The 26,749-nt window shown below is 38.5% G+C and overlaps 1 protein-coding gene across 1 annotated transcript in view; it reads left to right on the top strand.

Moving 5' to 3' along the window:
• The window catches only part of STK32A (serine/threonine kinase 32A), a 142,878-nt gene that overhangs the window by 102,356 nt on the left and 13,773 nt on the right, over window positions 1-26,749 (top strand). The window contains exons 7-9 of the mRNA XM_032250312.1: window positions 5,683-5,772; window positions 16,344-16,441; window positions 25,972-26,088. Of these exons, the coding sequence (XP_032106203.1) occupies window positions 5,683-5,772; window positions 16,344-16,441; window positions 25,972-26,088 (305 nt within the window). The remainder of the gene's footprint in view (window positions 1-5,682; window positions 5,773-16,343; window positions 16,442-25,971; window positions 26,089-26,749) is intronic.

The raw sequence follows: 26,749 nt of genomic DNA, 5'->3' as shown, positions 1-26,749 counted from the left end.
GTCATTGTAAAGACTGACCTAATATGTGTAAAGTACTTGATGCGAAGAACTGTCACTCAATAAAAGTCTAATATTAGTACAATTCTTATGAGGTAGTCATGGCTTTCTTTCCTTGGAAAGGAAGCTGGGACTGCTTCATCTTGTTTTATGTGGCTTTGTCTCTGCTGACACATAACTTATGTTTACCAAATCTCTACCAGACAGAATCTGTAAACGCTCTTTCCCAAATAATTATTTTGATTTCAGAAGTGATATAACAAATATTCTGCTTGTCTACTTGTTAGATCTTGTGTTTAAACCATTTTGTTTATCCCTTCTTCCTCAGGTAACTACACTTTCTGGGGTACATTCTGCTGTCTTTCATGTGTGCAGGGGGCGAGGGCACAGTCATGGCATTTTATTCTCGGTGGAGCTGGGGCTCTGTACAAGCCATCATTCCAATGTGCCGGAGAGATAGCCTCAGTCTGCCCTTGTTTTCTGGTATCTTATTTACAATGACTGCTTTCATTCTCAAAGTTTTTTCTTTTTTTAATTTGGCCAGTGAATTAAGAAGAGGCTTTTCTATATTATATTCCTATACTGAACTCAATTTGAAAATCAATTGCTTCGAGAAAGATTGTGTATGAATGGTACAGAGGCGAGCAAACCAAAAACACTGAAAGCCATTTTCTAAAAATTGTCTTAGGGATCTCTTTCTGGAGAAAATATATTTTTTGAAGTTATTTACTTTGTTCAGATTCTGAAAAAGTAGGACTCTAAAACATTACTCAAAGAACATAACTAACCACTTTTCAATGAATAAATTCCTGTTGTTCATCTTCCCCCAGGTCACTATGTAGAGCTGATCATGTGAGAATCAGCTGGACCACAAATCAATGCCTGCCTTTCAGAGTGTCTACTGGTGTGATTTTTCCATGTGGAGCTCATATTTGAAGACCTCATTTGTCTTCTCCATCTTCATTTATAATATTTCATCCCTGATGGGCTGTCACATGGGCCTCTTGTGTGGAAATTTTAGCCACCGTGAAGGGTAACCCCCTATCTCCCTGGTGCCTCCTATGCCCATCCCTACAAGTGAGCTGTGTATCACACCTTGTTGCTTACATTTTAATGCAGCACCATTCAGTAACAGGCAGAAACTTTGTTTTATTCTTGACTCATGTTCTTTATATTTATCTGAAAAGACTAACCGTAACATGGGAAATCCACTGTGAATAAATATTCCTTGTACATTAGAATTTGCCTTAAAAAATGTTTTTAACTTAAAGCACATCCGTACTGTTCTCCCAAATCTCCCATTTACTTGTTTAGAAATAGCATTAGGTCTGGGTGACACCTGATCAACTGTCCTAATGTATATTTTCATTTCCTACCAATTTAAATACCCCATCCAATTCTATCAATTCCATAGTGTCTAAAATTCTTGTATTTTTCTAACTCAGGAGATGCTACAATTACAGGAACAGTAATGTCTGCCTGACATATCTGAGAAAATGACAATTATGTCATCATCTCTCACTTAGGTTTCTTAATACCATCCAGTCACAAGGAATAGAGGCAAAAACTCAGTCTAGGAGGTGAGAAACAGTCTTCCTGTTGCAGTGTCTCAAAATGTGCCAAAATATCAAGTGGACAGTGCCCTTTTAAAATGACATACAGTGTAGAATACTGTAACTTATCCCCAGATAATCACTCCCTAGGTAGTACCTAGGGTTATGCATTTTTAGCAAGAATCTCAGAAAAATGTGGGGCAAATATTCTAACTACCTACAAGTAGGAGAGACTTAAAAGTTGGGAGCAAAGCCAGCTCTTATGGTGCCTTAGAGTACTATGTTGAAAGCAGAGATCCTCAGGCTGTGACCAGGAGGAGTAAGAAAGAGTGTAAATGACAACAGTGATGGCTGAATTCAATGACATCATAAGATGAATTCAGATTTTTTATGTGGTCCTCTGTCCCAAGCAACAGAGGTAAAAAGAAAAGGCAGAAACCCTCTCCTAGGATGGTAAATGAGGAAGTCCTGAGGCTTTCACCTGAAAAACTCTTCACTAAGGCAGTGATTCTCAAGTAGGTGTAATTTTGCTCTATTGCTTTTCCCTGCAGAGGACATTTGGTAATGTCTGGAGACATTTTTGATGATCAAGATTCCAGCCAGGGTTGGGAGGTGCTACCAGCAGCTAGTAGGTAGAGGCCAGGATGCTAACATACATTCTACAATGCACAGGACAGTTTTCACTGCAAAGAATTATCAGGCCCAAGATTTCAATGGTGCTGAAGTTGAGAAACTTTGCTGTAAGGCTCACTCAAGGCCTGGGCTTACCAAAGAAGCTAGAGAAGTCCTTCCTTCCCAAGGCAATTCCTTTGTCCTTCAATCAGCGGGAGGCTGAAACCTCTCCTGTGATCCAGCACTCAAATTCATTTTCAAAACACAGAAGGCAACCTAGCAGATAGGTCACCATGGTAAGCAGAAGCAAGGCATGGCTGCAGCTGGACCTGGAACTGAGGCTTAGGGCCAGCACTGTGAAGTTCTGCTGTCATTGTTTAGCTCAAAAGCACCAGGCTAGAAGATCCGGTAGAACACTACCCTCAAGTAATTTCTCCCTGTTCTTTACTAGGCATCCTGGCAGTGGAAAAGAACTCTCAGCTAGTCAGAAAGTAATTGTTTTAGGTTATTCGGTTCTTTGGTCTTGTGATACAGCACACAAAGTTTTTGGGAGATTCATAGCTTAACAAAGGGATCCTAGACAAAAATTCTAGGTCTTAACTCCAGCTCTGTAACTTTTGAGTCTTTTGAACTTAGCCATAAATGACTCATATATAAAATAGGGCCTACCTCACTGGGCTAAAGAAGAAACTTTATGCCACAACATTTTGAAAACTGAATTAATCACACACGTGTAAACAACACTGAAAAGGTAAATATTCAACATTCTTTCAACTGACATATAATGAGTACTTACCAGAGTTGAGACGTTCTGCTAAGCCAGGCCCTCTTTTAAAACTGTAATCTCAAACTTTATTGGACCTCTTAATCACCTGTAGGGCTTATTTAAACACTGGGGCCCAACCCCCAGAGTTTCTGATTTAGTATAATACAGCTGAGTGGTGGGGAGGGGTTGGGGGGGAAGAATTTGCCTATCTAACAAGTTCCCAGGTGATGATGATACTGCTGGTCTGGGGGCTACATTGTAGGAATCAATTGGCTCTAAAGCCTTCTCTACCTTCCATTTCTTCCACTTCTACATGAGCATAGATAATCTTGTAGCTGAGTCAGCTTGGAAAATCTCTGCAGACTGAAGTAGACTGTTGCATGCCTGGCTGCTCATCTGAATCACCTGTAGAATTTGTTGTTTTTAATACAGATGCCTGGCTTTCCTACGAGTCCCACTGGAGTTTCAGGAGACTGAAGCCCAGGCACATATTTTTGCAAAACTACACTGAAGTTTCTGATAATGACAGATATCAACAATTAAACGCTTCTTGCCAAACGCTGTGCTAAGTCTCCCGTAATCATTATTTCATTTAACCTTTCCAACAACCTCTTGAAAAGACTGATTACCTTTCCAACTTTACAGAGTGGGATAAGTGACTTTCTCAAGGTGACACAGCTAGTTATCGGTAGAACCTAGACTTGAAGCCAGGCAGTCTGACTCCAAGAAACGGGCTCTTTACCATCGTTTTCAGACTCACCTGATTTGTATTAAACTTTGTGAATCACTGGTCCAACAGTATGAGCAAGACCCATGGGGAGAAAAGAAAAAGGAAAAACAGAGACAACCTATGCTATGATAGGGTAAGTTTCTGAAATCAGGCATGGGTGCCACTCTAGCAAGAATAACTTTTGACTAGGTGAGTGCTCCCTTTACTTTACTGAAATATCATCACATGAATAAAACTGAACACTGTCTGCACAGAATAAAACCCTGGTGAGAAAGGCAGTGGGATTTATCTTTAGCAGCAGGCTGGATACTATCAGGGAACAGACAATTAAGTTTGATATGGGGAGTGTGGACTGTGGGCTGATGACATGCTCTCCAATTACAGCTGTATCTCATCAAAACCACAGACACATGTAAATGGAAATGCCAACACTTCAAGATTCTCTGAAAGCAGATGATTGTCGTGCCAACAGCTAACATAATAGGCCTGTCTGCTGGAGCTTCTGGCACTGCCCTTTTGTTCCCTCTGGCTGTAAATGCAGGGACCCTAGAGCACCTCATAGAGAGTGTTCCCTGCCAAATATAAATGTTAGACCCACTCTCTGTTGCTTTGAGTGTTAAAGCTGAGAGAGCCCCTAAAGATCATTTAGTCTACCCATTCTTTTTTTATGAAAAGGACTTAAAGTCTACTATGTGTTAGGGGTAGAGTTCAAGGCAGAACCCAGGCCTCCTGGCTCCCCATCTAGTGCTGTTTATAGAGTCCCTTTAAAAATGAAGTTGATTGGCTGGGCGTGGTGGCTCATACCTGTAATCCCAGCACGTTGGAAGGCTGAGGTCTTCCAAAGTGATCACGAGGTCAGAAGATTGAGATTATCCTGGCTAATACGGTGAAACCCCATCTCTACTAAAAATACAAAAATTAGCCAGGCGTGGTAGCGTGCACCTGTAATCCCAGCTACTCAGGAGGCTGAGGCAGGAAAATTGTTTGAACCTGGGAAGTAGAGGTTGCAGTCAGCCAAGATCACGCCTTTGCACTCTAGCCTGGCAACAGAGCAAAACTCTCTCAAAAAATAAAATAAAATAAAAAATAAAGTTGATTTCCCTCCCCTCACCCCCGCTGTCCCTTGATAACAGTTACTTCGTTGGGGACTGATGAGGCCAACCTAAACTATCAGACAAAAAATGTATCCAAAAATATTTTAGAAAAACTTGGAGTAAAGGGAGGCTTTCTTGGCTAGGAAATAAATATTCGTATCCACATTCATACCAGCTTTGTAGTAACAATATTTACCCCCCCCTTTTTTTTTTTAATTGGAATATCACTCTGTTGCCCAGGCTGGAGTGCAGTGGCATGATCTTGGCTCACTGCAACCTCTAACTCCCAGGTTCAAGTGATTCTCCTGCCTCAACCTCCCAAGTAGCTGGGATAACAGGCACCCACACCACACTCGGTTAATTTTTGTTTATTATTATTTTTAGTAGAGACAGGGTTTCATCATTTTGGCCAGGCTGGTCTCAAACTCCTGACCTCAAGTGATCCACCTGTCTCAGTCTCCCAGAGTGCTAGGGTTACAGGTGTGAGCCAACACGCCTCGTCTAGTTGCCTCTTTAAAAAAAAAAAAAAATCCCATGAGATGTTTGGAAATGTGATACTTTGAGTATCCCTTGGCTATCTCCTTCATGATATTCACAGGCTAAAGTAACTCAAAATGTTACCAACAGACAAAAACTGCCTAACTAGAATAACCTGACCACAAATTCTTAATTACTAAGAGTAAAACTTTCTGAGGCTGAACTCTACGTTTACAATCAGAGACTGATCATCGCATATTATGTAATGGAGGATTGCTGGCTTAAGACCATATTGGCCTTGAGGGTGGAACAGTTGAGCTTTTATTGCCTGGACCCAACTGCAACTAACCTACAGGAATTAACAGAATAATTGGGTGATTTCAGGTAGAAGCATGGTTGTGCCACTGGGTTAAATGGGACGTAATGCTCTGTGTGTTTCTTCTCTCTCTGCAGGGCATGTGCACATCACAGATTTCAACATTGCTGCCATGCTGCCCAGGGAGATGCAGATTACCACCATGGCTGGCACCAAGCCTTACATGGGTATGGGTTTCATAAGCGGCTCTTGTTTTTTCTGTAAATACCATTTATTACAGGTGGAATCATCTGTGGAGACTTGCAGCTGGAACTGATAAGTTCCTCTCTGACTTTGCCTATGGAGCTTCTGATTTCATGGGTCTTCTCCACTAGCAAGCACCCAAGATGATTTTGATAAAGGAGGACCATTGATTACATTTTGAAAACTTATTTCATGACCATGTATACCCACTTCCTAACAAAAATATTAATTAATTCAATAAATACCTACGGTGTCTGTGTGCTTAGCACTGTTTCAGATGCTGGTGACTGTAGAAAGCAACACAGACAAGGTCTTCAGATCCTGGAGCTTACATTCTAGTGGAAGCAGATTTTTTTAAAAAAGAACCAAACAAAGAAGTAGGAAACAGTAATTGGTAGTGAGTGACAAAGTGTTATTTTAACCATTATTTACATAATACTACATTACATGAATAGAGCTATAAATTTTACAAAATACATTCCCAGCTATAATTTTAGGTTTAGCTGTAGTGCCATAACAATTCCATGAGTTCTCCTTTTTAAAGATTAAGAAACTATGGAGCTGGGCATGGTGGCATCCATCTGTGGTCCCAGCTGCTTTGGAAGCGAAGGCAGGAGGATTGTGTGAGTCCGGAGTTGGAGGCTGCAGTGAGCTATGGTCATGCCACTGTACTCCAGCCTGGGTGACAGAGGGAGACTCTCTCTAAAATTAAATAAATTATTTTTTAAAATAAAGATGAGGAAATTCTGCCTTAGAAAGTTTAAATGTGTCTGCATTATCTTGTTTGTAGTAGGTGAGGAACTTGTTTTCGCCTTGACTATTCAGCATGTACTAAGGGGTGACCAAAAAGATAGGGTCAGATGCAAAATTGTCAGTTGGTTTCATGTTTAGTTGTGGTAACAAATCAACTACAAACTCTAAGTTCACCTGTTGGGAGCAGACATCTCTAGATAGGCAGCAGAACTAATTTTTAGCAGAACTAGTTTTACCTCCCATCCAGCTCCAAAAATGTAAAGAGAGAGCTAGTGCCCTTTAGGGGGCACACAGTATTCAGAAAGAGGGAGTTCTCCCTCCCCTCTCCCTGTGGTTGTTCCTAAGGCAAGTGAGTCAGATCTCAAGAGAACTGTCTGTAAACTCTTAGAGTGACTGCAAGAAGAGGTGCCTGGAATTTCATTTTTGGTTAGATATCTGTGTAGTTACTGGACTTGCTGACTAGTCCTGGAGTTAACATAGCCTGGTTGGCCATGGAAGGTTGATGAGTTTGGGGGCTAGTCTTGCTGAGGATCATAGCAGCAGGAGACAGGTATGCAGTGAATGTGACTGTGTTGGGGAGAGGGAGGTGGATTAGCTACAGGCTGTGATCCAGTTTCACAAGGGCCCCTCCAATGCTCAAGAGCATAGCCTGAAAGGGAGGGAGGCTCCTGTCAGTGTGACTTCCTGAAAGCACCACAGGTCCCAATAGAGCTCAACATACCAGAATCACTGAGGGTGGATTCTAGGGACAGGGTGGTTTAAAGCTCTTAGGGTAGTTCTGCCATGTAGCTAGGATTCACAACTTCCGCCACAGACCCCTAAAGAGAGATTACTCTGCAGCAGGGGTAACACGTGTGTTAGGACCCATCTGCCTCTTCTACCCTTCTTCCATGTCCTAAAAGAAATAGTGCTTTCTAGGAAAGGGTAGAACGACCTGTGTGAAAGCCAGATAAGTCCTCCACCTCCATACTACGGTGGCTGCAGCCAGCCCAGCAGGGTGGGTGAAGCAGCTTTGAATCAGATATGAGAATAGTTCCTTTGTGAGTGCAGTGGCATGATCTCGGATCACTGCGACCTCCGCCTCTCGGGTTCAAGTGATTCTCCTGCCTCAGCCTCCAGAGTAGCTGGAATTACAGGCACCTGCCACGATGCCTAGCTAATTTTTGTATTTTCAGTAAAGAAGGGGTTCACCAGGTTGACCAGGCTGTCTTGAACTCCTGACCTCAGGTGACACTTCTGTCTCAGCCTCGCAAAGTGGAGAATTATTTTAAAATTCACAGAACTGAATTGTAAAGCATCTAAAGTAAATGTAATAAGCAAATAGGACTAAAACTTAGCAGACAATAGACTGAGCTATCTTTAGGTGAGCTCCCTATCCAGCAAAAGCAGGAAGTTAGACACTGCACAGTGGCTGGCAGATGATAGAAGACTAAAAACTACTTGTGCTTTACCCTAATTAGTTAAGATGCTTAAAGCAGGTGGTGTCGCTGTTTAAACTGTTGGGATTAAGTCAGGTGTGGAATGAATTGTATCAGCTAGATATGGTCACGGTAATTCAAAAGCAAAATATTTCAACGTGAAATCAAGGACAAGAGCAATGCCATTTTCTTTTAATATTTCATTCTCTTCCCCTATGTAACTAAGAGAGAGGAAAAGAGAACCCCCTACGTGCAGAGCCACCTCACTTTTCAACAGAAATCTTCTATGAGAAAAAAAAAATGAGCCTTACTTTCTATGATATTTGAACAACTGCAAATTTCGTGACTTCCAATTATCAGTGGGGGGAATAAATCTCTTTTGTCACTTCTAAAATAATGGACACATATAATTCAGCCTATTTTCTGCCTAAAACCTATGGTACTCAAATGATAAAAAAGCATATCCAAGCCTGCTGCTCTGAAGAGTTTATTCCCCAGGTTTCCTGGGTTTCCATATTAAGGGCTATTTTCTTGGAGCCAAATCAGAAAATGTGCATCTGGATTTCCAGGGTTGGTTTCCATGGTGAGAGAAATACAGAGAAGCCACCATTCTTTCCTCTCCCCGGTGGTTTTAAGCACAATATCCGTATAACGTAATTTTTTCAAAGTTGGCATTTCTAGTCTTCTCACAAGATAGAGCTGAAAAATTGGAATCTAGGAAAGATTCTGTGCACCTTCCACTTTCACCCTTGTAATTAACAATGACTAATATTTCTTGAAATCTTTCCATGGACCAGACAAGGTGTTAAATGTTTTACATTCATTTACTCATTTATTTTCCCAACAGCCTTATGAGGCAGACTATACTTATCACTATTTTATAATGAGAAAAATCAGAAGCTAAATGATTTGGTCTAGATCACATGGCTAATAATGGAAAAGTCTAGGTTTAAATCAAGCTCTGATTTCAGAAATCAAGCTTTTTCTTAAAAGAAAAATAAAGCGGTAAATAAAAATACATATTTGTAAATATTTTTATCTCTTTTTAAATGGTTCTAAGTCAATTTAGTTAGGCTAATATATTGGACATGTTTCTTGTCTTATTCCAAAATGATTATGTGATTGCCACAGTTCTCCTTTTGGAGAAGAGTCTTTCCAAGGGGTATTGTGGGTAGATCCCTGCTGTCTCTTTTTAAAATTTATGCTCCCAGTGATTTGGTAAAATCTACCAAACAGATATTCATCAGCACCCATTTTATAGTGATTCCATGGGATACTAATTCGCAATTCCCCAGAAAGAACAAAAAAATTCTAAAAAGAAAGAAAACTATATAAAATACTGATTGAAGTTTGGAGAAATATACATCTACTAATACAAGACGTTGAGCATTTTTTCTTTTTTTTTTTTTTTTTTTTTGGGACGGAGTTTCGCTCTTGTTACCCAGGCTGGAGTGCAATGGCGCTATCTCGGCTCACCGCAACCTCCGCCTCCTGGGTTCAGGCAATTCTCCTGTCTCAGCCTCCTGAGTAGCTGGGATTACAGGCACGCGCTACCATGCCCAGCTAATTTTTTGTATTTTTAGTAGAGACGGGGTTTCACCGTGTTGACCAGGATGGTCTCGATCTCTTGACCTAGTGATCCACCCGCCTCGGCCTCCCAAAGTGCTGGGATTACAGGCTTGAGCCACCGCGCCCGGCAACGTTGAGCATTTTTTAAAGCAGTTTCATAGCTCTGGAAATAAGAAGACAGTCTGTCACGCCTGTAATCCCAGCACTTTGGGAGGCTGAGCCGGGTGGATCACGAGGTCAAGAGATCGAGACCGTCCTGGTCAACTTGGTGAAAATTACACAATCTCTATTAAAAATACAAAAAAAAAAAATTAGCTGGGCATGGTGGCGCACGCCTGTAGTCCAAGCTACTCAGGAGGCTGAGGCAGGAGAATTGCTTGGACTCAGGAGGCAAGAGGTTGCAGTGAGCAGAGATTGTGCCATTGCACTCCAGCCTGGGTAATAAGAGCGAAACTCCATCTCAAAAAACCCCCTAAAAAAAAAAAAAAAAATAAAGTCAGTCTGCCAGTTCTTTACCACCTTCCATCCAGCAAGGAAGTTTTGCTTTTTACAATTTGTTGTCTTCTACCTCCATGCTCCCTCTGGTCCCTCCACTATTCCTTCTCTCTTTTCTTTGTCTGCGTAAATATAATCCAGATTACTTAGAGTTAACCAATTAAAACATTCTCCTCCAAATTATATATATATATGTATGATAAGTTCACTATGGACCAGTAAGCAAAAGGAAAGAAAATATCCTTTGTCAGTAGATATTTATGGTTTATTCCCAGAACCCTTTTCCTAAGCACAAACACATACTGTTTACATTTTTTAAATATTTGATCATGCTAAATATAACCTAAATTTTCATTTTATAATGTAATAATGATAGACATCATATAGTGAACATTTATTGTCCTAAGCACTTTGCTAAGTTTTTAACATTTATTATTAAACTGTCAACACCATAAAATGGATTTTACTATTGTGTTGATTTTATAAGTTAAAAAAAATTAGGCCCAGAGAGAAAGAAAGTGACGTGATCATGATCACACAGCAAGTGATTGGCAATGCATGAAATTAAACCCAAGTCTAGAAACATGCAATGCCTGTGACACGGATGCTGATGTGACGATGATGTGACAATGATGAAGGTAGAATGGCTGGCATTACTGAGCTCTTAGACATTACTGTTCTAACTACATGCATTATGTCATTTAAACTAAAAACAATTCTGTGAGACGAGTACTATCCTTACAGTTTTATTATAGTATATTAACGTATAATTATTGTAGTATTTTGTATATACAGTACTATTGTTATGGTATATATTGTTCTCAATTCAGAAATTAGCAGACCAAGGGGTTAAGAAACTTGTTGAATGTGAAGCTGGAGACAGTCACAGGGGTCTGATGCTTCAGAGCCCTAACTCTTAACATGCTGCTATACTGGCTCCTTGTTCGTGTCAATAAGCATGCCTCTGCTAAAATTGAAACCCCCTTCTCTCTGACCCCAGAGCCTGGATCTTAGCAACTGACACTCTGCTTCTTTTGCCACACTGGTAGATAGAACTATTGCTTTTAATGGTCATGAGCTATAGAATTGGAGAGTGGCACCACATTTATTTAATCAGTTTTTCAGCTGAACGTTAGGTTGTTTCTCATTTTGAAATACAGGTAGAGCATCCCAAATCCAAAAATCCCAAATCCAAAATGCTCCAAAATCCAAAACTTTTTGAACAACAACATGACGCTCAAAGGAAATGTTCATTGGGGTATTTTGGATTGGAGATTTGGGAGTTTGGGATGGTCAACCAGTATAGTGCAAACATTTTAAAATCTGAAAAAAAAAAAAATTGAAATGTGAAACACTTCTGGTCCCAAGAATTTCAGATAGGGGATACTCATCCTGTATATTTAAATTTGTAGTAAAAATCCTGTTAGCAAAATTGTGTCCTGCAAGTTAGTTACTTCTTTGCGATAACTTTTTATTCAAAAACAATAATGTATTCTATTATTGAAAATCACTGAAAGAAAATTTTGTGCTCTCACCATTAAAAAATGGTAATGTGGATAATGTGAGGTAAAGCACATGTTATTTATCTCTATTCAGCCATTCTACAATGTATTCAAAACATAGTATTGTATACAAGATATGCAGTTTTTATTTCTTAATTACAATTAATTAATTTGATTAACTGAAAGAGCAAAAGAATTTCTGGTCAATGGCTTTACATGTTAATACATTTATCTTCTGAAAATTCATTCAATTTGTACTTGCTCTGGAAGTGTCTGAAAATATTCATTTCCCTGCATTCTCATCAGTGCTATACTGTCAATATCTTTAATTGTCCCAAAAAAGACAAGTAAAAATGATATGACACTGTGGTATTACCACAGTATTTCTTTGACTTCTTTTGCAAATTGCCTGTTCAAATTCTTTGCTCATTTTCTATTGAGGTTTAATGTTTTTATCCTATTTCAATAGTTCTTATTGGTTATGTAAATAGTACTTATCTTTTTTGTATTTGGAATGTGAAATCCTAGTGTATCATATTTGTTGTACATTTTCTGTTACAAATATGATTTCCCACTTTTTAAGTTGCTGTTGTTTTATGGCCTATTTATGACATCAAAAGTTTGCTAAAAATATTATCAAGCTACTCATCTTTTTACTTTATGTTTTCTAACTTCAGTGCTGTTCTTAGCAAGGCCTTCTTACCACTAGATTTTAGATGTGTTTGCTTAATATTTTTAATCTGATTGTGGTTTCATTTTTTTACTTAATTCGGTTGTATGTTATTTTAACTGAACATATGTGGCAAGGATCTGACTTTATTTTTGCATGATTATTAAATAATTGTTTTGAGACTATATATTAAATAAGTCCCTTTCCATGCTGATTTGAAATACGTTCATCATAAGTTAAATATATTTTTGTACTAACATCTATATTCTGTAGCTTTCAATCTTAATTATTGCAGCTTTATAGATTAATACATGGAATGCAGGACTCTATTCTTTTCCAAAAATATAACTTCCATAATTTTTTCTTATAGATGAAATTTAGAATCAATTTTGTAAGGCTCTGTGAATTAATTCTATTACATTAAATGTACAGATTACTGTTGGGTCCCTTTTTTTCATGTCCTGACCAAAATCTAATATCCAGGTTTTAAAAAATCTGAAGAGCAAATGATGGAAGACCAAATATTTAATAAACGTATTAAATATGGTCAAGCGTATTAGTAAATAAGAGAATGCCAATTTAAACCACAGTGAAATATTATTACATACTCACCAGATTGTCAGTAAAGGGTCAGATATTCCCAAGTGTGGACAAGGATGTTCAACAAAGGAACCCTGATATAATATTGGTCATAGTGTGAGTTTATATACCACTTTTGTAAATAGTTTGGTGTCTTCTAGTATACAGAAAAAAATACCCATTCCTATCACCAACAGTTCCCCGTAGGAATACACCCTAAAGAGACATGCCCTTATAGGAGTTTTATATGTGTAGGAATGTTCATGAGAGTGTTGTTCACAATAGTCCCAAACTGAAAATAACCCAAATGACTATCAAACAATGGAATAGGCAGGTAAATTATGGTATATTTATCTAGCACTGAAAGTGAGCAGACTTAACTATATGTAGCAACTTGGATAAATCATATACACATGTCATTGAATAAGAAAAGACACCAAAGTATACAAGGAATACAATTTGATTTCATGTTTTAATTTAATGAAATTTAATCGAATACAAGGAATAGATTTCTTTTTTGCTTTGTCAGTGTTTCCTTTATTATAAAGCACTGAAATAAATAAATAGGTAGGTGGCCAATTTATCTACAGTTTCTGGGAGGTATATAAAATAGGCAAAGCTAAACTATTGTCTAAACATATGTACACAGAGATCAATCTATGTAGAAAAGCAAGAAAATGGACCAGGTGTGGTGGCTCATGCCTGTGATCACTTTGGGAGGCCAAGATGGATTGATCAAGAGGCCAAGAGATTGACACCATCCTGGCCAACATACTGAAACCTCATCTCTAGTAAAAATACAAAAATTAGCTGGCATGGTGGTGCATACCTGTAGTCCCAGTTACTCAGGAGGCTGGGGCAGGAGAACCACTTGAACCCGGTAGGCGTAGATTGCAGTGAGCTGAGATCACACCACTGCACTCTTGGTAATGGAGCGAGATTCCATCTCCAAAAACAAAGGGAGAAAGAAAAGAAAAGCAAGAAAATTATTAACATAAAACTTAGCACAGTGACTTCTACGGTAATGAACAGAATAGGACACAGTGATCGGGACAAGATTCTATTTCTTGACCTGTGTCATGGTTATATAGACATTTGCTTGTAACTGTTTGTTAAATTCTTCAGCGTTTTATTTCCTTTTCTGAATGTATGTATAGAAATACTTAAGGAAGAGCACCAAACAAAATACTCAGTGGCTCTTTTGAAGAACACTTAGCTGTTCTCCAACTCTCTTAGTACTTACTCTCTTAGGTGCAGGGAATCTTCCTGAAGGGTTGGTGGAAGCCCTTCAATATCTTCCTGCTCTGCTTTCTCAACTATTTGAGGGGCCAAAGAATTACGCATCTGTTATGTTTTTGTATGTTGTCCTAAAATTTCTTCTTAATGTTTCACCTAAATGCTTCAGTGCCTAGCATACCATGAATATTTGCTGAATGAATAAATGTGTATCAAAATGTCATCATGCCTGAAAATAGACCAGGTAGAAGAAGAGAAAAAAGAATACTCAATAAAGCTGGAAGAAAAAGAATACTCATGTAAACCCCAAGGATAATCCAATATGATAGATACATAACTTTTATAGGGTAATCTTTATTCTGTTAGAAATTTTCTTAGCACAGTGGCTCTGATTTTCCCTCAAAGCTTTTTGTAGCTTCTCTAAGCGACATGTCTGTCACCAGTCACCTGGGGACTATCTGATATGACTTGTTGTGAGATACTGAGAAGGGAAAGCAGAAATATAGTCCATCCTGTCTGTGGGAGTAGTGTGGGGTTGGGGCCATTATCTCTCAAATTGCATTGGGAGCTGTGACTTGCAGAAAGGGTGCAGTGATGCATGAATGGTGAATGCGCTGGGGAAACAGCCCTACCTATTCCTGCTACATCAAGCTCTTACAGTCAGGGCCAGTCCTGAGCATTGGGATGTAAACACTCTCCCTCACTAATTGGATGTTGTCCACAGGATTTTACTTAAAAAGAACTTCAGTGCACTGCGTAAGGCAAACCTGTGTGTGCAGGACCCATGTCATACCAGTTTCCTTTGCCCAGAGCCAGCACTTTATACAGGAGGCTTGGGATCAATCATATGTATCTTTCAATTAGGTCAATTATTATGAAAGTTTGCCTTTCTAGAAGCATACCCAATGTTTTTGAGCACTTTATAACTGCTAGGCACCACACTTAGGCTTTGACATGGTTTATCACATTTAATTTCTAACTCTCTAAAGATCACCTTATTGGCCAGGTGCAGTGGATCACACCTGTAATCCCAGTACTTTGGGAGGCCAAAGCAGTTGGATCAGTTGATCCCAGGAGTTCGAGTCCAGCCTGGGCAACATGGCAAGACCCTGTCTCTACAAAAAACACAAAAATTACCAGGTGTGGTGCCAACTTGTAGTCCCAGCTACTTGGGAGGCTGAAGTGGGAAAATCACTTCAGTCTGGAAGGTCAAGGCTGCAGTGAGCCATGATTGTATCACTGCAATCCAGCCGGGGCAACAGAGTGAGACCCTGAAAAGAAAAGAAAGAAAGAAAGAGAAAGAAAGAAAGATTGCCTTATTGTTCTAAGTTTTCAAATTCTCAGGTTTGCCAACTTGTGCAAGGTCTCAATAAGTGGTGAAGGTAGAATCTGAACCCAAACAGCACAGCTCCAGAGCTAATGATCACAACTATTGCTTGAGCAATTGATTTGTTCATTCATTCAACAAATTTCTCTCCAGTGATTATGAATGCCAGATTCTGTGCTAGACACTAGGAATATAGCGGTGAGCAAGCAGAAACATTACCTGCCTTTGCTTTGTGCTTCAATTTCCCTATTACATCCCTCAGGAGTTAAGTTTATTCTTAGAAGGATAAGTCAAAGATTCATGGTATGTCAAAGTGCTTAGAGAATGCATAACTTGGGAGTCATATCTGGGGGTAAAATTGACTGTTGCTCTACCTTCCATTGCAATCAGTTGAAAGAACTATGGTTTCAAAGTGTAAAGAATCCACAGCTGTTGTACAGCCTTATACTTTCCAGAATGCTCGCTCCTCTTCCTCCTCCCTCATCCCCAGCAGACGGCTGCAAGTGCTTCCTTTGCTGCTTCCAGGTGACTCTGTTGAGATAGAGAGCTGATCCAATGTATGTTGTGCCAAGTTCTTTTTTTTTTTTTCATTTATTTATTTCTGAGCATTGTTTACAACTATTGAACAAATTTAAATCCTTTAGTTAAAACCTTCCAAATCAAAACAAATCACATCTTCTTAGCCTTCTTGATTTCAGGGTGAGCCACATACTTGAGGCCCAATGGGACCCAAATTTTAATTGATGCATGATCTAAATAAGAGAAGAGTTTACCCTTGAAGGCCTATGCATGCTGTGTGTGTTGGCTGATGAATGAGGCTACGCAGAGAGATTAGAAAATTAGAAATGTTTGCCTGCTGTGAGCCATCTAGCAATGGATGATAAATATCCATAAAAGCGTTTATATTTTTTTACTCTGGTGATTCTCCTTTGGAGGAATATGTTGAGAAAATATAATGTGAATGTCTCAGGGAATCAAACTGGCCTGATTTTTCCATGTTTTTCAGCACCCGAGATGTTCAACTCCAGAAAAGGAGCAGGCTATTCCTTTGCTGTTGACTGGTGGTCCCTGGGAGTGACGGCATATGAACTACTGAGAGGCCGGGTATTGTAGTATTGCATTTCCTCTGTGGTTATTTTTCCAGAAAGTTCTATTTTAGAATAAAAGAATGTATTGTTTGCCAAGAATAAGAACCAAGCAGTTCACTTGAAAGCTGAAATCAGCTATGCCATGTGATGTTGATAACAACCCTTGAGATTTCTGCACAGGTTAATTCACTTATCCTGCATATGGGACCAACCATGTCAATTAGCATTAAATTACACAGTTAAAAGTAAAGGAATAATATGGAAATTATGAACTTCCAAAGAGGGGAACTCAATACACCTCACTAAATATCTTGTGTAAATATCTGTGTTTGTTTAAAGGAAGTTATTTTGCAGTCACAGTATAGGACTCTAATTCAGACATACCTCACCAAGGCTAGTGTGAATTATTAATACAACACAATTCACGCTCTGTCTCGTTGAATTTCTATCACTCAGCTCCTGGGCTCTGGGTTCAGTGACAAATTAGAGTCATTTCCCTTTAAAGGAGCATTTCTTAAACTAAGAAACTCTTTTCTAAAAAAAATAGATGAAAAGAAAGCAAATATGCCAAAACATATTTTATACACTTTTTGCAAACTATTACATAATGTAAATGTGCTCCTAAGGTTATATCTTAGTCAGCGCTGCCTACCGTAATAAAATACTGCAGGCAGGATGGCTTAAAAACAGACATTTATTTTCTCACACTTATGGAAGTTGGAAGTCCGAGATTAAGATGCCAGAATGGTTGGGTTATGGTGAAGGCTCTTCTTAGCTTGCAGACAGCAGCCTCTTTGTTGTGTCTTCACATGGCAGAGAGAGATCTTCCTTTTCTTTTAAGTCCACTAATCCCATCATAAGGAACCTACTCCCATATACTAATCTAACCCTTATTCCTTCTCAGAGGCTCCATTTCCAAATTCCATCACATTGAGGGTTAGGGCTTCAATATCTGAATTTTGAGTAGAACACAAACATTCAGTCCATGACATTCTACCCTTGACCCCTCCAATATTCATGTCTTCTCATGTGCAAAATGCATATATTCAACAGTCCCCAAAGTCTTAACTTATTCCCATATCAACTCTAAAGTCTAAAGTCCAAAATCTCATCTCAACATCATATAAATTGTGTATGGGTGAGACTCAAGGTATGATTCATCCTAAGGCAAAATTTCTCCTCAGCCATAATCCTATAAAAGCAGACAAGTGGCCAGGCACTGGCTCATAACCTGTAATCCCATGCTTTAAGAGGCAGGAGGCAGGAGGATTCCTTGAGCCCAGGAGTATGAGACCAGCCTTGGCAACATGGGAGACCCTGTCTCTAAAGAAACATTTTTGTAATTAGCCCGGCATGGTAATGCATGTCTGTGTTCCCAGCTACTCAGGTAGTTGAGGTGGAAGGATCACCTGAGCCCAGCAGGTAGAGGCTGCAGTGAACCATGACTGTGCCACTGCACTCCAGCCTGAGCTACAGAGTGAGACCCATTACTAAAAAAAGAAAAAAACACAAAAAACAAAAGCAAGCAAGTTATGTGCTTCCAAAATACAATGGTACCATAACTCTGGGATAGACAATCCCATTCCAACATTTCAAAAGAGAGAAATGGGAAAGAAGGAAGGAGCACCAGCTCCTAAACAAGTCCAGAACATATCAAGGCAAATCCTATTACATATTAAAACTCAAAAATAATTTTCTTTGGTTTGATGGTTTGCCCTCTAGATCTACGTGGGCATGGCATCATCACTCTCATGGCTGGGGATGGGGAGAGGAGGCTTACTTAAATGGCTTTCTACAAAGGCACTACCCACGTGGCTCTCTGTGTGGGCTCTGTCTACACAGCTCTGTTGGGTGGTGGTCCTGCCCTTTGAAACTGAAGTGGAGGCGACGCTGCTCCCGAAGTCAGTGCACTCTGGACCTCTAGCGGGAATGGCAGCCATGATGATATCTGAATCACCCTCATGGTCCTTCTTCCTTTTACTTGAAGGATAGCATGTGTTCACAGCTGGATAGCATTATGGTCCCATCCTGTAAAATCCAAGAAGTCTGACAGCTTTTCTTCATTCCATCCCACTTTCTCTATCTCCTTAAATTCAAACTGGCAGTATCTCTGCTAGTATAATCCCCTCTTTATTTCTGGCTTCTGTTGAGATAACTAATTAAGTTCATGAGTTATACCCTCAATGTCCATCAATTGGTTTTTCAGCTATAGCCTAGTGTTCTCCTCAGAACAGCCTTGCTCATTTTCTGCAATATGGATAGAAATCTTTGATTTTGCTTCTATTCAAACATTTCCTTTCACATTTTACTATAAGCAGACAAGAGGAATCAAGTTAGTTCTTCAAAGTTTTGCTTAGAAATCTCCTCAGCTAAATATCTTATTTCATCACTCACAATTTCTACCTTCTGCAAAATCACAGAACACAATTCAGACCAGCTCCTTGCCACTTTGTAACAAGAATCATCTTCCCTCCAGTTTCCAATCTTCCTCATTTCCACCTGAGACCTTACCAGAATCACCCTTAATATCCATATTTCTAGCACATATAGCAGAGGTCTTCCAGCTCAATAACTAGTTCATTTTAAGGCATTTGTTCCAGCAACACCCCACTTCTCAGTACCACAATTTTAGTCTGAAATATCTGCCTTAACAAAATACTGCAGACTGGGTGGCTTAACCAACAGAAATTTATTGTCTCAGTTACAGAGGCTAGAAGCCTGAGATTAATGTGCCATCCTGGTTGGATTCTGGTAAGGGCTTTCTTCCTGGCTTGCAGACAGCTTCTTTCTTGCCCTCCCATGATTGGGAGAGAGAGAATCTCTTTCTCTTCTTTTTGTAATAAGGCCACTAATCCCATCTGAAGGCTACACCCTTATGATCTAATCTAATCCTAGTTACTTCCCAAGAGTTTCATCTCAAAATACCATCAAATTGAGGGTTAAGGATTCAACTTAGGAATTTTGAGGGATACATTCAGTCCATAACAGGTTGTATACTCTCAAGGTCTCAGTGATGGATGCAATCAGTGATTCCTCTAAGACCAAAAAGTTGAAGACCTGACTTTAGGAGCTTGTTATCCCACAGAACTAAGAATTTGGTTATCTCAAGTCATTGTCCAGATTCTGCAGCTCTCCTCTCCTTTTTGGAGTCATTCTTTCTGCTTCTGTCAGTAACCTTCTTCTTTGTTCCTACAACACACCACCATGATTTCTGCATTAAAAATGCCATCTCCCAAGTAAATTGACCTATTCACATACAAGAACAATTAGAAGTTGGGGCTATTTCATCATGGTCCAATGGCTTTATCTTGCTCAAAAAATCAAAGACAGGTGATCCTAAAGTAAACGAAGGAGGATCTCACAATTGTATCTGTTTCATTGACTCCACAGGGTCCATTTCACACCCAAACATTCATTAGTTCATTGTTCATACGCCTGCCTCTCCTGCAGAAATCATTGTAGCACTATGTATAAGCATATTCAAATTTGGATGATTTAGTCAAATTAATGGGAAAAGACCACTCTTGTAAGCCAAATGTGTAAGTACTCCATAGGCAGCTTCAGATCTTACCTGTTTTTATGTCCTGATGGGCTTTTTTCCAGTTTCTAAATAAATCCAAAGTGAAGAAGTAGATATGCTATTCATGATTATATAGGAAAACAGAGAAGATCATTATACCATTTACTTAAAAGTGGAAAGATATCTACTGTTTCCCACTTCACCCTCAATTTTTTCTCCCCAACAAATTTGCTCACTTTCTGTGGCTGTGCTTCTGTGTTAGCCCTTTGCTAGCCCCTTCTGCGGTTCAGAGTAATTGTGCCCTGCCCTCATCTTTTATAACACATCTAGCAAAACAAAAGCTGAGTAGTGAGCTGAAACAAACAAACAACTATCTATTATTTTTCAAACGTGCCTAGGATTGTATTTATCGCCTATCTAAAAGTGGTATTCTTGTCTGCCTGGAAAGAATTTTGCCAAGAAAATTGTTTTTCTTCTTTTGCCTTTATTTTGCCTTTATGGTAATTCCTGCTGATCTGATATGTTAACATTGACAAATTCATTTTTCTAAAGCACATATATGACCTTTTCTGTCAAGAAAAAGAAAGTCCTGTTGCTCCCCAGTCTCTCTCTCTCTCTCTCTCTCTCTCTCTCTTTCTCTGTCTCTCTCTCTCCCTCATACACACACACACACACACACACACACACACAAACACACAGACACACACACACCTTTCATAAGCCTTATCTGCCCCTCCTACTCCCCCCAACAAACTTCAGATGCTTTAGCTTGGCATTCATCAAAATTAGGTTAACGTTTCAGATTTTGCTTTCATGTGAATATTTCTGACCCTTTATGAACTCATTTTGGCCTCTTAGAACTTTTTCCTCTTCTCAAAGCATCTCTTTGTCTTTTTAACCTCTTGTTTCTTTTCCTATGAAGATGATTTCCAAGGTTAACCTTGTTTTTCTTTAAAAATCACTCTTCTTAAGATTGGAAATCACTAAATGAAGTTTTAATAAAGGATAGATCTTGATTGCAGGCCTTTTCAAATTCTTTATAGCCGCTGTATTTTGGTCATTTCTAAGAAAGAATACACTAGTAAACTATTCCAATTTGTGTTGGGGAGCTTTTTCTAGATCTCTTCATATTCAAATTCTACTCATACTTTATCACCTGTGACAAAATAGCACTTTCTCTAAAGAAACATTCTCTGATCTTCCTAGCTAAAGTGATCCAAATCTCTTCCAAACATTTATTTACTTTATCTCTCCTGTGAATTTTCAGAATCTAAACTTATCAAAAAATATGGAAAACCACAAAAATGAAAGCAAAAATCAGCCATAGTCTCGAAGGCACAGAACATTTCCGGTGAAGAAATTAAACTCCCTTTTACTTTTAAGGCCCACCTTAGCAGTTTGTCACATTCACTTCCAACTTATTTCTGTTCTCATAAGGATACTCTATCTTCAGACAGATAGATATAGATAGATTTGTTGTTTTAGCAAAACTAGAATTATGTTTTACCTTGTTGAGTCTTTTTTTTTTTGTTTTCTTTTTTCATTTCATAAGATAAAATGTACAGCTTTCTAGATGAGAATACCTAAATCTATTTTCTTTTTAAGGATTAAATCTATAGGTATATCAATTTTAATGTTTCATCTCTTGTATATTGTTAGGCTGTTAATTCATTAAAGGTGAAGTATGTAACTTGTATAAGTCAGTATTCACAGTATTTAACTTTTTTTAGAGTGAGAGAGAAAGAAAGAGAGTCTTGTTCTGTCCCCCAGGCTGGAGTGCAATGGCGCAATCTCGGCTCACTGCAACCTCCCCCTCCTCTGCCCAATCAACCCTCCTACCTGAGCCTCCCAAGAACCTGGGACTACAGGCACATGCCACCATGCCTGGAAAATTTTTGTATTTTTTATAGAGGTGGGGCCTCACCATGTTGCCCAGGCTGGTCTTGAACTCCGAGGCTCAAGCAATCCACCTGCCCGCCCTCCGCCACCACAAAAGTGGCGGGATTACAGGCGTAAACCACCGCACCTGGTCATAGCATTTAACTTTTAATAGGTACATCATACATGTTTATTGAATGAATGGAGGGACAAATAACTACAAATCACTTAGACATCTTCTAGGAAGAAAATTGCCAACTAGGCTACCTGCAATTATGTTTCAAAATATAGCTAATCCAAAAAAAAAAAAGGAAATAACATTTAATGACAAGCATCAACACAACTAAACCACAGAGGAAGAGTGCTAAACAACAATTTCTTCCACATTTACAAATCTTTCTTTACAGAAAATTATATGCCTTAAAGAGAAAATGTGCTCAAAAACATCCTCATCATTTCTGAGTTTGGTTTGTGTGAATGAATGTGTCCCTTAACTATTAATCTGCTTTGTCATCTCTCTGACTCCCTGCTATCTCATTGCAGTTGCAAAGGCAAAGGTCCACATCATGTATAGTTTCATATTATCCAAAAGTATGAACTTAGCATAGGTATGTACATACTTTTGTACTCATTGTACATTCTTAACTGCAACTTTTTACCTTTGCACTTCTGAAATACAACTCCAATCACAACACATCATTTGTTCCCATATAACATTTCATTTTTTCCACTCTTTATTCTCTATATGCTCACCGTTAGTTCAGATGCTGCCTTAGGCTTGTTTGATATATACTATGATTGCATACTGTAATTTTTCTCAAGCTTTATTTAAATGTGTGTCTATATACAGTCTATATAATAAATTTACATGCTTCCTCAAGTAGACTCTAGGCCCCACCAACATAGAAACCATATGTGTCTAGGCACGGGCAAGGACTTCATGACTAAAACACCAAAAGCAATGGCAACAAAAGCCAAAATAGACAAATGGGATCTAATTAAACTTCCAAACTTCTGCACAGCAAAAGAAACTATCAATAGAGTGAACCAGCAACCAACAGAATGGGAAAAAAAATTTGCAATCTACCCATCTGACAAAGGGCTAATATCCAGAATCTACAGAGAACTTAAATTTGCAAGAAAAAAAACAACCCAATCAAAAAGTGGGCAAAGGATATTAGCAGACACTTTTCAAAAGAAGACATTTATGCAGCCAACAAACGTGAAAAAAGTTCATCATCACTGGTCATTCGAGAAATGCAAATCAAAACCACATTGAGATATCACCTCACACCAGTTAGAATGGCGATCATTAAATATCAGGAGACAACAGATGCTGGAGAGGATATGGAGAAATGGGAATGCTTTTACACTGTTGGTGGGAGTGTAAATTAGTTCAACCATTGTGGAGGACAGTGTGGCAATTCCTCAAGGATCTAGAAATAGAAATACCATTTGACCCAGCCATCCCATTACTGAGTATATACACAAAGGATTATAAATCATTCTATTATAAAGACAACATGCACATGTATGTTTATTGCAGCACTGTTCACAATAGCAAAGACTTGGAACCAACACAAATGCTCATCAGTGATAGACTGGATAAAGAAAATGTGGCACATATATACCATGTAGTACTAGGCAGCCATAAAAAAGAATGAGTTCATGTCCTTTGCAGGGACATGGATGAAACTGGAAACTATCATTCTCAGCAAACTGACACAAGAACAGAAAACAAAACACAGCATATTTTCACTCATAAGTGGGTGTTGAACAATGAGGACACATGGACACAGGGAAGGGAACATCATACATGGGGGCCTGGAGGTGGGAAGCTAGGGGAGGAATAGCAGGGGGTGAGGGGATTGGGAAGGGATAACATTAGGAGAAATACCTAATGTGGATGATAGGGCGATGGATGCAGCAAACCACCACCATGGCACATATGTGTCTATGTAACAGACCTGTACAATCTGCATCTGTACCCCAGAACTTAAAGTATAATAATAATTTTTTAAAAAAGAAACTATATGTGTCTTATTCTTTATTGTACCCTCAATGCCTAAGAAAGGTGCGGAACGTGGTAGGCATTCAATAAATAATTGGTAAATGAATAAATATATGATTCTGGTAGTTGACAAAGTGAAATTTTAAATTTAGAACTGTAAACGTAAATTAATGAATAAGATAAAGGCAATGTGATTATTTTTAAATAAACCGACAGGTCATGGAGATTTTAAAAATTAAATTCAGTTATATGACCTTATAAAGTAAATGGAGAAAAACACACTTAAACCAGTTGCTTGTGGCATTCATCAGTTAATTCATTTGTTTATAAAATCATTTTATTTTCTAGGTGGCCAAGAAACAGTAGGTTGAGAAGCAACAATGAATTACAATCAATAAGAGACATCAAAAAGAGAAAAAACTCATGTGCATACACATATATGCTTAGAAGCTTGAGTATACTAATCCTAATCTGATTCTTAATGATAAACATGGTCTGAATCAGATGGAGTAACCTATAGTTCCCTTTGGCTACTAAATTATCAATAAACATTGATAATGATGATAAAGCATCTAGCACTCCTTTACTGATATTGAGTTAGGGAGTTATTTCTACTATATCATTACCAAGACATATGATTAAGCTATGGTCCTTTATTTAGTCTTGAGGGGGAAAATATGGCAGTTGTTTTTAGACATTATTTAAAAAAAAAAAATGTTTGACTTAATCTCCCTTTCAAGCGTCACCTCCTGGCACTTCACGGTTCCATGAATCACTGACATTGACTTACCATGTGTAAAATTAAACCTTTCTTCCCAACACCTTTCTTGAGGACTTATTTTGCCGTTCACTAGTCATTCACATTTACATATGCCCATTTATACCTTTGTGTCAATATGATAAAAGTATCTCTCCTGTATTGTGTCTAACACTAATAGCCACTCTGTTGAAAGATTTACACCTATTATCTCCTTTAATTTTGCTAGCAATCTCATAAGGTAGTTAATTTTACAGATGAAGTAACAATCTCAGAAATTGAGTGGCCAAGTTTAACACCCAAATCCTTTTGACTTCAGAGCTCAAACACTTGATTATTTTACATTACCTCTTAATACTGATTTACTACAGGAAAAATTTTAAATCCTTTCATTTCCCCCAATTTACTTTATTCATTAACAATCATTTATTAAACTACTTGAAAGGATCAGGCATGTAATCAATGTGTACATCCATATTAACTGTGCTGTGGTTAATCTAATGTGAAAATTTTATTCATTGAATAAACATGTATTGTATATCTACTAAGTTCTAGGTATCATGAAAAAGAATGATGTAATCTCTGGCTTTGAGTAGTTTACAGTTCACATAAAAGATAGGAAATGCCAGTGTTGGCGAGTTTCCTACAAAATAAATCAACATAGATAAAGGCTGTCCTCTAGTGTAAAGCTGTGAAAACTACAACGAATCCATAGTTTTGTTTCGTTTAATTTCTTTTCTTCTTAAATTACTTTTCTCCAAAGTTAAAACTGTAGAAGAACCTGGTTCTTCCCAAAAAAAGTTTTTAAAAGCTTTTGCCTCATCATAAAATTCTCCACCCCACCATACTCTGTGGAGCCAGGGACTCATAGCATTTGCGGGACTGTGGTTGTTTTCTGAGTAGTTTTCTGTCCTGAGCTTCCTCATTATCTTGCAAACTAGTGAAAGGGATGGGATGGTAAAATTCTGGATCGCCTTGCAATCAACCCTTACATAATTTTTTTACTTTCATTTATTGAGGACTTGTCCAGTATTTTGTGTAAATACTTATATAAATTACCTTATAAAACAATTTCAAATCAGCATCTCAGAGGCTGATTCAGCCCACTCAAATGTTTTGTTTGGCTCAGTGGAGTGTTCAGCTTTAAAATTTATGATATTTTTTAAGTAACCATAAGTTTCTAGCAGCTCTTTGAGAAAAACTAGGTGGTCTGGCAACCCAGGACCACCTACACCTATGGCAGCACAACAGTGAGCTGGACAGGGTTAGAAATTGATTATAGACATTTTATTGGCTGAGAGTTTAGCTTGGAAACATTTGCAAACTTTTTTTTCTTTTTCCATATAAAAATAAAGACTTTTACTTCTTTTCTCCCTTAAGAGACCATATCATATTCGCTCCAGTACTTCCAGCAAGGAAATTGTACACATGTTTGAGACGGCTCTTGTAACTTACCCTTCTGCCTGGTCACAAGAAATGGTGTCACTTCTTAAAAAGGTAAGAAGGAAGATGGCATGTCAAAAGGAAGAAACAAAAGGAAGCATGCTCTCTGATTTAAGTTTAGAAGTTAGTATACAAGATTGGGGACAGTCATGATAATATACATTTCTAGAGGGTATTTTCTAGCTGTTAGCTTTCAAATATGTGGCTTCATTAAGTCAACTCAGAAGTCCCCTTGGATGTCCCAAAGTCATCTCAAACTTAATGGACTTCTTAATCTTTGTCTTTCCTGAATTTTTTCTCGGGAAATTCTCTCAGTGACTGGCTTCTCTATCCAAATCTACTTATGCCAGCCAGAAGCAAGGACTCATTTAACATCTGCATATTCCATTCATCACTAGGTTCTGAAATTTTGTATTTTAAGTATTAAAATATTTCACTTCTCTCTGTCCTTAGCCTTATAACTGGTTTGCCCCCATACACTTTTACCACTCCATTCTATTCCCCACTCAACCCCGTAGTGGTTTGTTAAAGGACAGTCCTGGGTCTTTTCCTTGTTCTTGGAATAAAGACTTAAATCATTTTATGGTACAAAAGCTCAAAGTACCTCTCAAGCCTTGTTTTGGACTTTTGGACCCTTGTCCCCCCTTTACACATAAACTGCTTTGGCCTTTTTCTTCCTCTTTTCTTTCTTTCCCCCTTCTTCACTTTTACATAC

This window comes from Sapajus apella, unplaced genomic scaffold, assembly GCF_009761245.1.
Source record: "Sapajus apella isolate SASKATOON/1434 unplaced genomic scaffold, GSC_monkey_1.0 scaffold71, whole genome shotgun sequence".
Classification (NCBI taxonomy): domain Eukaryota; kingdom Metazoa; phylum Chordata; class Mammalia; order Primates; family Cebidae; genus Sapajus; species Sapajus apella.
Note: the sequence above shows the minus strand (reverse complement) of the source record. Positions and strands in the feature narration are given on the sequence as shown.